General features: G+C 43.0%; 1 protein-coding gene across 1 annotated transcript in view; it reads right to left on the bottom strand.

Moving 5' to 3' along the window:
• LOC112256808 (dystonin-like) overlaps positions 1-13,627 on the bottom strand; it is a 186,542-nt gene that overhangs the window by 93,515 nt on the left and 79,400 nt on the right. Inside the window, exons 16-35 of the mRNA XM_042328349.1 lie at positions 12,701-12,794; positions 12,299-12,453; positions 11,690-12,155; positions 11,451-11,579; positions 11,205-11,282; positions 10,928-11,089; positions 9,878-9,982; positions 9,513-9,608; positions 9,299-9,424; positions 8,908-9,060; positions 8,145-8,426; positions 7,689-7,877; positions 5,499-5,624; positions 4,125-4,303; positions 3,761-3,899; positions 3,379-3,572; positions 3,021-3,267; positions 2,820-2,927; positions 2,636-2,734; positions 1,641-1,805 (exon numbers count right to left, since the gene is read on the bottom strand). Of these exons, the coding sequence (XP_042184283.1) occupies positions 1,641-1,805; positions 2,636-2,734; positions 2,820-2,927; positions 3,021-3,267; positions 3,379-3,572; positions 3,761-3,899; positions 4,125-4,303; positions 5,499-5,624; positions 7,689-7,877; positions 8,145-8,426; positions 8,908-9,060; positions 9,299-9,424; positions 9,513-9,608; positions 9,878-9,982; positions 10,928-11,089; positions 11,205-11,282; positions 11,451-11,579; positions 11,690-12,155; positions 12,299-12,453; positions 12,701-12,794 (3,292 nt within the window). The remainder of the gene's footprint in view (positions 1-1,640; positions 1,806-2,635; positions 2,735-2,819; positions 2,928-3,020; positions 3,268-3,378; positions 3,573-3,760; positions 3,900-4,124; positions 4,304-5,498; positions 5,625-7,688; positions 7,878-8,144; positions 8,427-8,907; positions 9,061-9,298; positions 9,425-9,512; positions 9,609-9,877; positions 9,983-10,927; positions 11,090-11,204; positions 11,283-11,450; positions 11,580-11,689; positions 12,156-12,298; positions 12,454-12,700; positions 12,795-13,627) is intronic.

The following is a 13,627-nucleotide window of genomic DNA, read 5'->3' as shown; positions in this document are numbered from 1 at the left end:
TTGCATTGCAAAAGCTCCCCCTCCAATGCCTTTACTTTAGCCAGATACCTCTGGCCCTCATTTGACTCATTCTGCAGCTCTCCCATTGCCTTCTTCAGTTTGATGTTCAGATCATTCACTTCACCCTTTTGCTCTTGGACTGTCTTATTGGCCAAATTCCTCTCAGTGCCAACAGAGCTAAGCTCAGACTTCAGATTCATGATTTCCTTCTCGTAATTGTTGAGGTTCAAGCTGATAGCTTTGTTTTTCTGCTGGAGTTCAGCTGTTCTCTTCACCTCCTCATTGTAGTCCCTCAGTTTGATCTGAAGCTCGTGGGACATCTGAGATTTCTTCAGCAGTTCCTCCTCAATGACTTTCACCTGAGATTTGGTGCCATCCACCTGAGACTTTAATATGTTGATTTGCTGGTCTTTGATTTCAGTTTCCATGGTGATCTTCTCGAGTTGAGCTCTCATCTTCTGCATGTTGACTTCCATCTCCATGTTGACCTTCTTAAGCTCATCTACTTTTTTCTGCAGTTGCACAACCACCATTCCACCTTTCTGAAGTTCTGCTTCCAGGTTTTTAGATTTGAGTTGTACATCCTGTTCAGATCTTGTCTTTATGTTGGATTCTTCCTTGGTTTTTTGAAGCTGTTGTTTCCAGTTCTCACTCTCACTTTTCAATGATTTTACCATTTGTTCAGAGAATGATTTTTCTCGTTGTAATGACTCCACACTGACCTTAAGACTTATGACCTCATTGTCTAATGACACATTCATTCTCGTCAGTTCATTGATCTTGAACATCAACTGGTCTGCCTCAGCCTGTTTGGAGGCCAGCTCTTCCTCTAAACATTGCATCTTGTGACTACTCTCCTGTTCCCTGGAGTTCCTCTGGAGCAGTTTTCCTTGGTTGAGCTTTAACTGTTTTTTCAAGCCTTCAACTTCTGTCATGTGGAAAATAGTTTTCTGTTCCAATAAAGACTTATCCCTCTGGAGAGATTTGATTTGCTCTTGAAAGACATGGATTGATTTTCTCAGCTCTGAAGATTCCTGTCTGAGCTCCTCTGACTTTTGTCTCATGCTGCTTCTATCCGATTCCATGTCCAGCTGAAGTTTCTTCAACCTGGTATTGGCATCATCCAAAAGCTCTTTGAATTGTTGCGCTTTCTCCTCTGCTATCTTTTTATGCACCAGCACAGTGTTCAGCTCTGACTTAAGCGTCTTAATTTCGGTCTCTGCTGTTTTCCTCGCCATGGCCAGCTCCTCCTGTTTCTGCTGCAGGACTTCTGTCTCCACCTCGGCATGGATCGTCTGGATGCTGTTGGTGGAAGAGGAATGTTGCATTCTCTGCAGTGTGCGATTGTGCTCCTCAAGATCCTGAACGTCGCTGTTCTTCCTCTTCAAGTGGTCCTCCAATTTTTTCCGGGCCAGGGTGCTCTCCTCGATGTTCATCTTCAGCATACGAAGACTCTCCTCAAGAGTAGACCGTTTGGCTTCTGACTGCTGGACCAGCTGTCGTGTGTTACTTAACTCTTGCTCAATGGCTGCTTTGCCCTTCACAACCATGTCTAGTTCTGCCCAGTACTGCTGAGCCTCATTCTCAGCCTTAGACTTCTGGAGGGTAAGGTCCTCTATGGTACTTTTTTGCGTCTTTACCTCTCTCTGTAGACTGGTCAACTGGGTTGTTCTGTCAGCCAATGAGGTCTCCAGTTCTTGTACCTGCTGCTGAAGCTGTCCAATCACCTCCTCCCCTGCTACCTTTTGGAGCTCCCAGCTCTCTGTCCAGGTGATGTACTCTGTCTTTTCTGATTCTTTCCTATTCTACAATGCAAAAAAGAACAAGTCATGCACTACCTCATACTTAAAAAGGAAAACTCCACCCAAAAACACTGTTTTTGTATTTGTTTCATTAGTCCATAGTTTTTATAGTCTTAAAATGTTTTGCATGTCAGCAGTCAAGTTTTCAAGATATGTAACTTTCAAAATACAGAAATACGGCCTGTATGATGCATGTTGCAGTGTGTAACATTTTTGTATTTTGTAAGTTACACATCTTGAAAGTTACATATCTTGAAAACTTGATCGCTGACATGAAAAACATTCAACAATGGACTAATGAAACAAATAGGGTCAAATGGGTCTTTGGGTGGAGTTTTCCTTTAACATTGAAATAAAGTGAAAGTTGTGTTTATGGTATGGTTATTCTAACATGCTTACCAAAGTAAGGATTGTTGCAGTGTTGTTAATTGTCCCAAAGAAATGCCACCATGAGAGAATGTTTCAGATTCAATGAGAGAGAGGAGACAGCTTCTTCCTCCAAAGAGAAGTCACCATCACCAGCAATGATACAAAAGAATGGCTCTTTGTATCAGCATTACAGCTGCGTACGACACCATATTGCATGATTTGTCTTAAACAAAGCAAAACATCTACATTCATCAGCGCTGAATGAATGACACACAGCAGTGAAGAGAAATAAACCCTTTGAGTTGAAGCGTCATATTTATGGCTTTAAAGGTGAGGTTCCTATTAATTCAATAAGGCTGGGAGCAAACCCTCTTAACAGAATAATGTGATGGGGGAAAAAAGGCCGTTCAAAGTATGCACAGCGATTTGCGCATTGTAAATCTAATATTTCACCAATCCCCTACCTCTTCGCCTTCTGTTCTCTTCAACGTCTCACTGGCAAACTTTACATACTGCGTCATGGAGGTGACTACGGCCGTGTAGCGAGTTCGGAGGTCCATGAACTGAGGTGGGGGAAGAAAACAAGGGTCACTTTCTTTAGCACACCCAACACACTCAGCACCTAGTTTACTACTGTTCCATTCTAACCTCCTGAACGATGGCATCAGCTGAGTTCTGCATCCTCCGTCTCTTGAGCGGGGACTTGTGCTGTGAGTCAACCATTGCTCTGTAGGTCATCAGCTGTAGCTCATAATCCTGACAACAAATTAGGGAATATTACGCTGGTGTTCAAGTGCTCTTCATGCAGACATATCATATCAGGTCAAAACTGTTACAGAGATAACTTACTTTAGCGCCAGATGAGTACTGCTCTGAGTACTTTTGGCATTCATCAATTCTGCTCTGCTTATGTTCCATTTCTGCAACAAGGACCTTCTGTTGGTTGAGCAGCTCAGCAAGCGCCTTGCTGTCCTCTGGCTGGTTCTCCAGGGTCTTGAGCTGAGCAGCCTCCATCTCTCTGACCCAGTCATTTAGACTGCTGTAGGAGTCTTTGTAGTACTTCAGAGATTTACTGATGCCCTCTAGGTCCCGAAGTCTAAAGCAGATATCACACATACAGTGAACAATAAGTGTTTCTCACTACTTTTTACTGGTGTATGGAATCAAATCTGTCCCTAAACATTTGAGTTGACCTGAAAACACTAACCTGCTGTCAATTTGGGTGTGGACATCATGCCATCTCTCTCCCAGCTGGTCAGCCTTCTCCTTGTGCCAGTCCAGGTCAAAGTCCCGCTCGTTGTGAGCCTTGAACATGTGGTCACTGATGCCACGGGCCTTTTGCAGCCCATCCTCCAGGTCATGGAAGACCTCCCGCTGTTCGTCAATCTCTGAGCGCCATTGCTAAAAGAAAGTAGAGGAAAGACATGGCTCAACATCAATCATAGCATGATAGTGGCTCTCGAGGACTGGGTTCCGCAAAATAACAATTTATCTCCAGCAATCATGTTGCCAACCATACAGAGAAAACCAAAAGATTGAATAGGATATATTGCCATATTAAATGTTAAACTACTACCGAGGGAGCTTACCTTGAGTGTGCTGACGACTGTGTCAATGGACTTCAGGTCAGAGTTCACAGCGTCTTCCTCAGAAAGTTTGGCCTCAAAGAACTTCACTAGAGCCTCTGCATTCTGGCTGTGCCTCACCACCAAGCTCACCGTCTTCAGCCTGCAGAGACACCATAGAGACAGTGTAACGTTATCTATATCAGCATTTTGCAGTGCATCTATGAAGTCCTTGTAAAGTGTTTATGAAGGCTTCATGAAAACGTTAAAGTTGCATTTAAAGTGGGACCATAAAAAAGAATTGCAAATGCCTTGTTGATTTTGAATGTGCTGAGCATATTCTAGCCCTGCACTGAGGAGGACCATAACAGTGTCTGTGCCCACTTACTTCTCCAGGTAGATGGAAGACATGGAGTAAACCTGGCTCATGCTCTGGATGAGGACGTTGAGGTCAGAGGAGAGGGCGGGGACAGAGGGAGAGGCTGTGGCCTGTCTGAGAAATGTCTCACACTTCTCCTTCATGGTCTCCAGACCCTCCATTAGCTGATCCAGCTCTGCCTTCTTCTTCTGCAAGGAACGAATTTGGAGGAGTTAAGTCAATATGAACAGATCACACCTGGGTCAAATACATACAGTACAGTACATTAAACACTTCACAATTTAGGTGTACTTGGTTTGTCTTGAAGTTCACACATGATATTATTATGTTGGTCTCATTGTACCAGGAAAAGTAAATCAAGCACAGATGTATTTGACCCATGTCTGGAAAAGATATGATGAATAGATGTGTAAGACAGAGAGATACAGTCTGAATAGTGAGTTGTAATATGACAGAGAGGTACAGTCTGAATAGTGAGTTGTAATATGACAGAGTAATGATACATTCTGAATAGTGAGTTGTAATATGAGAGAGTAATGATACAGTCTGAATAGTGAGTTGTAATGATACAGTCTGAATAGTGAGTTGTAATATGACAGAATAGTGAGTAATGATACAGTCTGAATAGTGAGTTGTAATATGACAGAGTAATGATACAGTCTGAATAGTGAGTTGTAATATGACAGAGTAATGATACAGTCTGAATAGTGAGTTGTAATATGACAGAGTAATGATACAGTCTGAATAGTGAGTTGTAATATGACAGTGAGTTGTAATATGACAGAGTAATGATAATGATACATTCTGAATAGTGAGTTGTAATATGACAGAGTAATGATACATTCTGAATAGTGAGTTGTAATATAATATGATACATTCTGAATAGTGAGTAATTACAGTCTGAATAGTGAGTTGTAATATGACAGAGTAATGAATAGTGAGTCTGAATAGTGAGTTGTAATATGACAGAGTAATGATACAGTCTGAATAGTGAGTTGTAATATGATACAGTCTGAATAGTGAGTTGTAATGATACAGTCTGAATAGTGAGTTGTAATATGACAGAGTAATGATACAGTCTGAATAGTGAGTTGTAATATGACAGAGTAATGATACAGTCTGAATAGTGAGTTGTAATATGACAGAGTAATGATACAGTCTGAATAGTGAGTTGTAATATGACAGAGTAATGATACAGTCTGAATAGTGAGTTGTAATATGACAGAGTAATGATACATTCTGAATAGTGAGTTGTAATATGACAGAGTAATGATACAGTCTGAATAGTGAGTTGTAATATGACAGAGTAATGATACAGTCTGAATAGTGAGTTGTAATATGACAGAGTGATGATACAGTCTAAACAGTGAGTTGTTGCCCTACCTCTTGCTCTGTGATGCAAGACCACAGAATGGATACTCTGCTCAACACAAGACCAGATCGTCTCTGTCCAGTGGGGTGCGGATCTGTATCGGATCTAAAGGTGCTCCTCCTGAGCCTCCAGACAGCCTTATGAAAATGGGAAATACCCCAAAATCCTCATCAATTACGCACCTCAGAGATATACAGGTTTTACATAAGTACAGACTCCTCATGTTCCTCCTGTTCAACACTTAAAAGTTTCGACAGAATGAGTTGACTGGACATGATTTGGAAAGGCACACATCTGTCTATATAATGTCCCACAGTTGACAGTGCATGTCAAAGCAGAAACCAATCCATGAGGTTGAAGGAATTGTCAGTAGAGCTCCGAGACAGGATTGTGTCGAAGCACAGATCTGGGGAAGGATACCAAAACATTTCTGCAGCATTGAAGGTCCCCAAGAACACAGTGGTCTCCATCATTCTTAAATGAAGTAGTTTGGAACCACCAATCCTCTTCCTAGAGCTGGACGCCTGGCCAAACTGAGCAATCGGGGGAGAAGGGCCTTGGTCAGGGAGGTGACCAAGAACCCATACGGTCACTCTGAAAGAGCTCCAGAGTACCTCTGTGGAGATGGGAGAAAGTTCCAGAAGGACAACCATCTCTGCAGCACTCCACCAATCAGGCCTTGGTAGAGTGGCCAGACAGAAGCCACTCCTCAGTAAAAGGCACATGACAGCCTGCTTGGAGTTTGCCAAAAGGCACATAAAGACTCGAAGTCCATGAGAAACAGAATTCTCTGTTCTGATGAAACCAAGATTGAACTCTTTGGCTTGAATGCCAAGTGTCATGTTTGGAGGAAACCTGGCATCCCTATGGTGAAGCATGGTGGTGGTAGCATCATGTTTTTCAGTGGCAGGAACTGGGAAACTAGTCAGGATCGAGGGAAAGATGAACGGAGCAAAGTACAGAGATATTCTTGATGAAAACCTGCACCAGAGCGCTCAGGACCTCAGACTGGGGTGAAGGTTCACCTTCCAACAGGACAACGAACCTAAGCACACAGCCAAGACAACACAGGAGTTGCTTCGGGACAAGTCTCTGAATGTCCTTGAGTGGCCCAGCCAGAGCCCGGACTTGAACCCAATGAAACATCTCTGGAGAGACATGAAAATACATGTGCAGCAACTCTCCCCATCCTTGAGAGGATCTGCAGAGAAGAATGGTAGAAACTCCCCAAATACAGGGGTGCCAAGCTTGTAGCGTCATACCCAAGAAGACGCGAGGCTGTAATCGCTGCCAAATGTGCTTCAAAAAGGACTGGGTAAAGGGTCTGAATACTTATGTAAATGTCATATTTCAGTTTTTTATTTGTAATAAATTTGCAGAAATGTCATTATGGGGTATTGTGCATAGATTGATGAAGGGGAAAACTACTTAATCCATTTTAGAATAAGACTGTAACATAACAAAATTTGAAAAAAGTCAAGGGGTCTGAATACTGTATATAATTCAAAACACTTCTCTCCCGGACATAGCAGAGAGAGTGTGAAATTAATGAGTTAACAAATCATGAAAACTACTCTATTAATCTCTGGCACCATTAATCAAATCTGGCACCATTATTGTAAAGTGTTTACAAACAATCTGCATATTATTTATTAATTATGCTGATTAATTGGTGGGCAATCAAGCAAATCAACACCTCCCTAATGTCCTCTGCAGGAGATTCTACTACCTGTGGTGACATAAGACCAAGTATCTAAACAGACATAATTGCAAGATCAGGGGAAACATATAGGGAAAATGTAGTCACACCCAGACACACGCATCAGTACGCCCACACACACAAACACACCCTTTCCTACAGTTCTGGCCATGTGGACCCTGGCAGGTTCAAACATAATTCCAAACTATATTAGCTTTATGCCTAATAGTTTTAAAGAACCATCCATTTGCCTCGAGGACTGCTGCCAAAACATGTACCAGCGAGCTCCTGAGTAAAAGTTAGCTAATAGTTTAGCCTTGCTTCAGACTAGCTTAGCTTAGCCTTGCCTTTCTCTGTAGACTAGCTTAGCTTAGCCCTGCCTTTCTCTGTAGACTAGCTTAGTTTAGCCTTGCCTCTCTCTGCATATTAGCTTAGTTTAGCCTTGCCTCTCTCTGCAGACTAGTTCAGCTTAGCCTCTCTCTGCATATTAGCTTAGTTCAGCCTTGCCTCTCTCTGCAGACTTGAGCAGCTCCTCGTAGTACTCCTTGCAGGTCAACACCTCCCTCTCTAGCTGGGAACAGTCTGCCATTGTGAACACCTCAGACTCCTCGCTGTCCTCCAGGAAGTCCTCAAAGTGGGACTGCAGGTTGCTAAGGACCTGCTGGTGCTCACCTGGCAACATGGTCTTAATCTGGGGAGAACAGGGGAAAACACATGAGACAGACCCATACCTGGAAACCTTCTAGAATGTTCTCTGAAAAGGTACAGTCAGCACCAACTATAATGATGAAATGACAGGTAAAGTCGGTGAGTATAGGAAACTCTAGGCTTAATAACAGTAATCACTCTCTTTCTTATGAAGACCAAAATCAGTAGAAGATGCATAATTATACCTTTATCACTTTAAGTGTTGCTAATGGGGTCTAGGAGTTGATTAAGTAGATAAGTGTAAACGTACTGAGGACACGTTCCAGTTGCGGATGGCTTTGACGTCCGCCATCAGGTAGTGCCAGGAGACCACGCTCTTCATGTTGATGTGCGAGTGGTGCCACAGAGTCAGGACATTCTGGTACAGCTGCTCAATTCTGCTGGCCTGGTCCACAGCCTCCTTGTTGGGTGGAGGCACAGTGAAGCAGACAGAGGGCACCATGGCCTCATTGCCAGAGGGACTGATCACCTTCCACTTGGCCCGGTGAGAGTTACTGGCCAGGACACACTCATCATCCTTATAGATGGTAATCTAGGAGTGAGACGAAGTGAGACATGGCAAATCAAAACGACTACAATTTGACTCTGAAATCCAAATCAACTCAAAGTATCAAACTTTTGATCCGCTATCTAAATAAACATCCCTGCAGTTAACATGGCTAAACATGTTCCTTAGAGACCTCAATGTACATCTTGTTACTACAGAAGATAAGTTTGACAACTCAATGTAAAGTATGCAACTTGTGAAGAACTACTTGAATAAATAGAAAACGGACAGTAGCACACAGGGGCGCAACTTTGGTTTTAGAAGTGGGGGGGTACATAATTTGTTTTTATATATATAAATTTTATCCAGTTGGATAAACACTCCAAACAGCCCACCCGGCCTCTCGGATGCGTCCGCATGGTCCTAAGCCTCGTTTTGTATCACTGCCCCGTCCCCCCCGTCCCCAGTAAAAGTTGCGCCCCTGGTAGCACATACATGTATCTCTAACAAGAGACTCAAATAGCACCTCTATTTGTCGGTAGTCACAGATGGCTTTGACGGGTATGGAAGACCTGATAGGGGTGTCTGGGGTTCTGGGCTTGAGCTGGACGATGGCCTTGGCCTTGCCCACCAACCCAGCCACTGTGCTGCGGTACTGGAGGAGCTGCTCCTTCTCATCCTGGGGACAGACAGACCACACCCATGTTCCAGCATCAGTCAAACACACAGGTGGATTATGATACTTCACCAGTTCAGCATAAGCAGAATTCACTTGCAGGGATAGTTAGTTAATGTTTAATGGTGGGGGTATTCATTTGGAACCTCTAGGAATCCATAATTGGATTTCTGACCATGTGAGTCTTTGGGATTGGTCTATGTGTCTCATTTAACAACATATTTTGGGAATGCCAGGTTACCATGGACTCCTGGATGTGATCCTCCAGCTTGTGTACGCTGCTTGTCCGATCACAGCCATACTTTCTTTGGATGTCACCTTGTAGGCTCTTCAGGTAGTCCATGGACTCTTTGGCATCATTGAAAAACTGTATGGGAGTGAGGAAAGGAGATCAGATGAGCTTTTTGCAACTAGCAGGCCTTTATCCATTTGTTTGAGGAAAACAGATAACTCACCTCGAAATAGACTGTGTTGTCTTTCAGGTGCTGCTCCACACAAGAGCAGAGCTGTAGAATCCAGCTCCACTGGGTCTGCATGGCTGCTCTATATGCCTAGAGGATTCCACACAGAAACATGTTACAATTAAAAATACCCTATGATTGTTCTTCTAGGAATGTGTATGACACTATTGAGCACCAACGCAGGTTTAGCTGAAAATGAGTAATCATATTTATATTTGAATGGACAAATTACCACATTATCTGAGGCATACAATCTAACTTATTTATCATATAAAAAATGTTGTATTTACACTAAAGAAGTGTATATCAGATGGTTATGGAGTGGTTATGTGACATCTGTAAACACAGACAGGGCTTACTTCAATAGTTAGCCTGGCAGGGTGGTTCTCCTGCAGAAGGTTCTCTGCATTATCCTGCACAGACTTGATCACCTTCTCCTTGTCGTCCAACTCTCTCATCAGATCCTACAGAGACAGAGACAGAGAGAGAGACAGAGACAGAGATAGACAGAGAGACAGAAACAGAAAGAGACAGAGAGAGACAGACAGAGAGACAGCAGAGAGAGACAGAGACAGAGAGAGAGACCATGACAGAGAGCGAGACAGAGAGAGAGACAGAGAGAGACAGAGACAGAGAGAGACCGTGACAGAGACCGTGACAGAGAGAGAGAGACAGAGAGGGAGACAGAGAGAGAGACAGACAGAGACAGAGATAGAGAGACAGAGTCAGACAGAGACAGAGAGAGACAGAGACAGAGAGAGGCAGAGAGAGAGCGAGAGAGAAACACCCGAGATGTCACACCACGTCCTTGGCATCCAACCACTGCCTGAGAACAATCCCTTCTCACTCGGGATACCTACACTATGACTTGGAAGAGGCTCGTATGGCACGTATCTCTAAATACCAGCTTGAACCAAATCCCATTGGAGACACATTGAACCGATTCATCTAATTGATTCTAAGATTAATAGGACGTTGGTAATATAGCCATTACCATGTGTTTAAATGGTATGATGTAAGCCCCAAACAAGCCCCTATGACTCATTTCCACCCATACATTATGTAGCCTTTGTACATTGTTTTCAGAGAAAACATACCACCCCCAGAAATAAGATTTCCACAAGATATTGTTTCACCAGAAGGAAATGTGTTAATCCCTTTAGGTCAACTGAGTCAAACCCATTTCCTGATGGGAAGGCTGTACATGCCAGCTGTGGATCCTTGCCAGAAATGCATGGCTCAGATGTTTAGCCTCAAAGTCACCAACAACTGGCTAATAGAATAACTCTCTAAACACACATGTAATGTTAAAGTAATTGTCTACAAGAATGAATAGGAACTGAATAATGATATTATATTCTGTGAGCAAAATATGGAAATACAACGTTCTGAACAGTGTCGGGACTCACAGCGTGGTACTGTCTCTTCTTGGAGATGTTGCCGTTGCGATCGCTCCAGTCAAAAGCGACCTCTTCTTCCTCTTTCTCGTTGAGCCAGATTAGTTCCATGGTGGCCCGCGACACAAAGTCATGCAGGCTCTCCAGGTTCTTCTGACGCTCCCGCGAACATTTCTACAGAAGGCCAGAACCACAGGAAATAGTCAGGTTGTCCATGTTGTATTAAAAATAGTAGAGAAGTAATTATTTTGTTAGTTAGAACTACCAAATATTTTAACAGGAAACTTACCAGTAACTTCCCATACTGATATTCTAAGTTGCCCAGCTTCTCAGAATAACTTAGTTTTTGCGCTTGGGTCATCTGCATCTGAGATAAATAGACATACCATGTGTTTTTAATAGTTGACATTTAAAACTTTGCAGCATTGAGGGGTTTGCACTCAAAACAAAACAACTGAATGTGATGCACAGAGATATTTCTAAGTTTGTCCAGACAGAAACTTGGCAGAATAGGCGGACTGTTGCTGGTACATACCTCACTAAGTTTGGCTTCTTTAAGGCTCATTTGAAATTCTTCGATGGCTCTGTGAACACTTCTGTGGTTCTCTAAATGCGTTTCCACACTTGGCAAATCGGCTCCCCAATCTCCGTGATCCAATTGAACCTTCAAAGGAAGAGAAAACAATTAAGATTTGGTCTCAAAATATCTAAATCGCAAATATCAAAATGTACAGGATAATACTAACAGTACAGTGAATACATGTAGGTCCTCACCTGCATCTCCTCCACCCAGTTTATCAGGTCCTGCACAAAGTTCATGTTGACCTCCTCCTTGGTCATGTTGGGGTCCAATAGCGAGGACTTGCCCAGGGGCTTGCGGATCTGCATGTATTTATGGTGCTGGAGGGATCCCGGATCCATGCCCCCTCCTCCGCCCCCCATATAGGCCTGGATTGACCCGGGCTGCATGCCGCCAGGTGTCATTGCGGGGCTCAGGGCAGGGGTGAGGCCCGGGGTAAAGCTGGAGGTGAAGGTGGAACCGGGAGAGCCCAGGCCTCCAGGGGTGAGGGCTGGGGTGAGGCTGGAGTTGTGGTTCGATGAAGAGAAGCCTGAGTTGAGACTCTGAGTAATGCCTGAGATCATCATCCTGGTCTGTTGGGTCGTCAGGGTGCGTCCTTGACTGTACACAGAGGAACACTCTGCCCTCAGCCCCAGCAGGTCGTCACGGAGCTTGGATACCCTGGATCATACACACAACACACAATGATATGTTTAGAAATATAGTTTAATGATTTTTTGATCAGTTTAATGAACATTTCACAACAAATGTTATGTTTATTTACATGTGTTGCATGGCATTTAGAGAAAGCAGTGAGTTTGCACCTTTGAACAAGCCGATCGGAGCAGTAGAACTTCCCGTCCAGTAGAATCTGAATGTCAACCACCTGCTGTCTCAGGTGGTTCTCACATTCCAGAAGGTACCCAGAGACCTCTGATTCGTTCTGGAACTGGACCCCAGACTCTAGTCTCTTAGCATCCTGAGAAAAAAAGAAAATGTCCAAACAGTTGGTGATGTACTTTTCTATTACAAAGTTCAGTAACAATAATGATGTAAAAAAAAATAGACACACAACTTGCCTCATCAAATAAACATCAGTAAAAGCAGGACCTGGAGTATTCTGTGCTTTTGTTGTGAATATGCTGTTTCAATTCATTGTTTTATTTTTTACATTTACCTTTATTTAACTAGGCCAGACAGTTAAGAACAAATTCTTATTTACTTACAGACTGCAGGGCAGTTCGTGCTAACGCTAGTTTGTCCTCTCCAGTGACACAGTCCCGCTGGACTCTGGTTGCAATCTGCTGCAACATTTCAAGCCTAAAAGAAAAAATACAATAATTGACATTCATATTAAAGATGTCATTTTACAGAATAAACAACGAAGGTGTGTCACTACATTGGCATCAGTTCCATTTGAAAATCCCATCTGCAGAAAATACATCTACAAACAAACAAACAAGAAAAGCTTAGACAGCCCTGACGTCTAATAGTTAACATCACCTTGGTCCATACACAGAGTTGTTATTGAGAAACATTGGAAAGACCGCGGTGCTGGAGAGCAGCGGCTCTATGGCTGGTCCTGAGAGAGTGCTGTTGCTCACAGACGAGACAGTGCTGTATCCCATGTTGTATGCCATGTTGTTGTGCATGCTAGAAGACTATAGGACTATACTGAGCCACTCAGACAATCACACTATCTAGCTAATTTCGCTTCCATCTGAAATAGGAAGTCCAGCACAGACAGACACACACACTCACAGATCCAACTGACACAAAGTGTTTTCTTCTCCCCTTTTTATAGGCCCATCCTTGTCCTCATGCAACGAGGTGAAGAGACAATAAATTAGAACACACCCCTTAAAGAACATGTTGCCGTAGGCCATAGAAGCTCATGGCATTATTTGTACAATTCATTACAGGTTCAGACAGTAACAGTCAGGGTTGGGTGGGTTACTTTCTAAATGTAATCCGTTACAGTTACTAGGTAACTTTCCAAAATTGTAATCAGTGACGTAACTTTTGTATAACTCAAACTCAGTAACGTAATCTGATTACTTTCAGTTACTTTTAGATTACGTTCCCCTTAAGAGGCATTAGAAGAAGACAAAAATGTATATTACAAATTGATAGACATCTATTGCAGGATAAAT

This window comes from Oncorhynchus tshawytscha, linkage group LG01, assembly GCF_018296145.1.
Source record: "Oncorhynchus tshawytscha isolate Ot180627B linkage group LG01, Otsh_v2.0, whole genome shotgun sequence".
Taxonomy (NCBI): domain Eukaryota; kingdom Metazoa; phylum Chordata; class Actinopteri; order Salmoniformes; family Salmonidae; genus Oncorhynchus; species Oncorhynchus tshawytscha.
The sequence above is the reverse complement of the archived record's forward strand: the minus strand, read 5'-3'. Positions and strand labels throughout refer to the sequence as shown.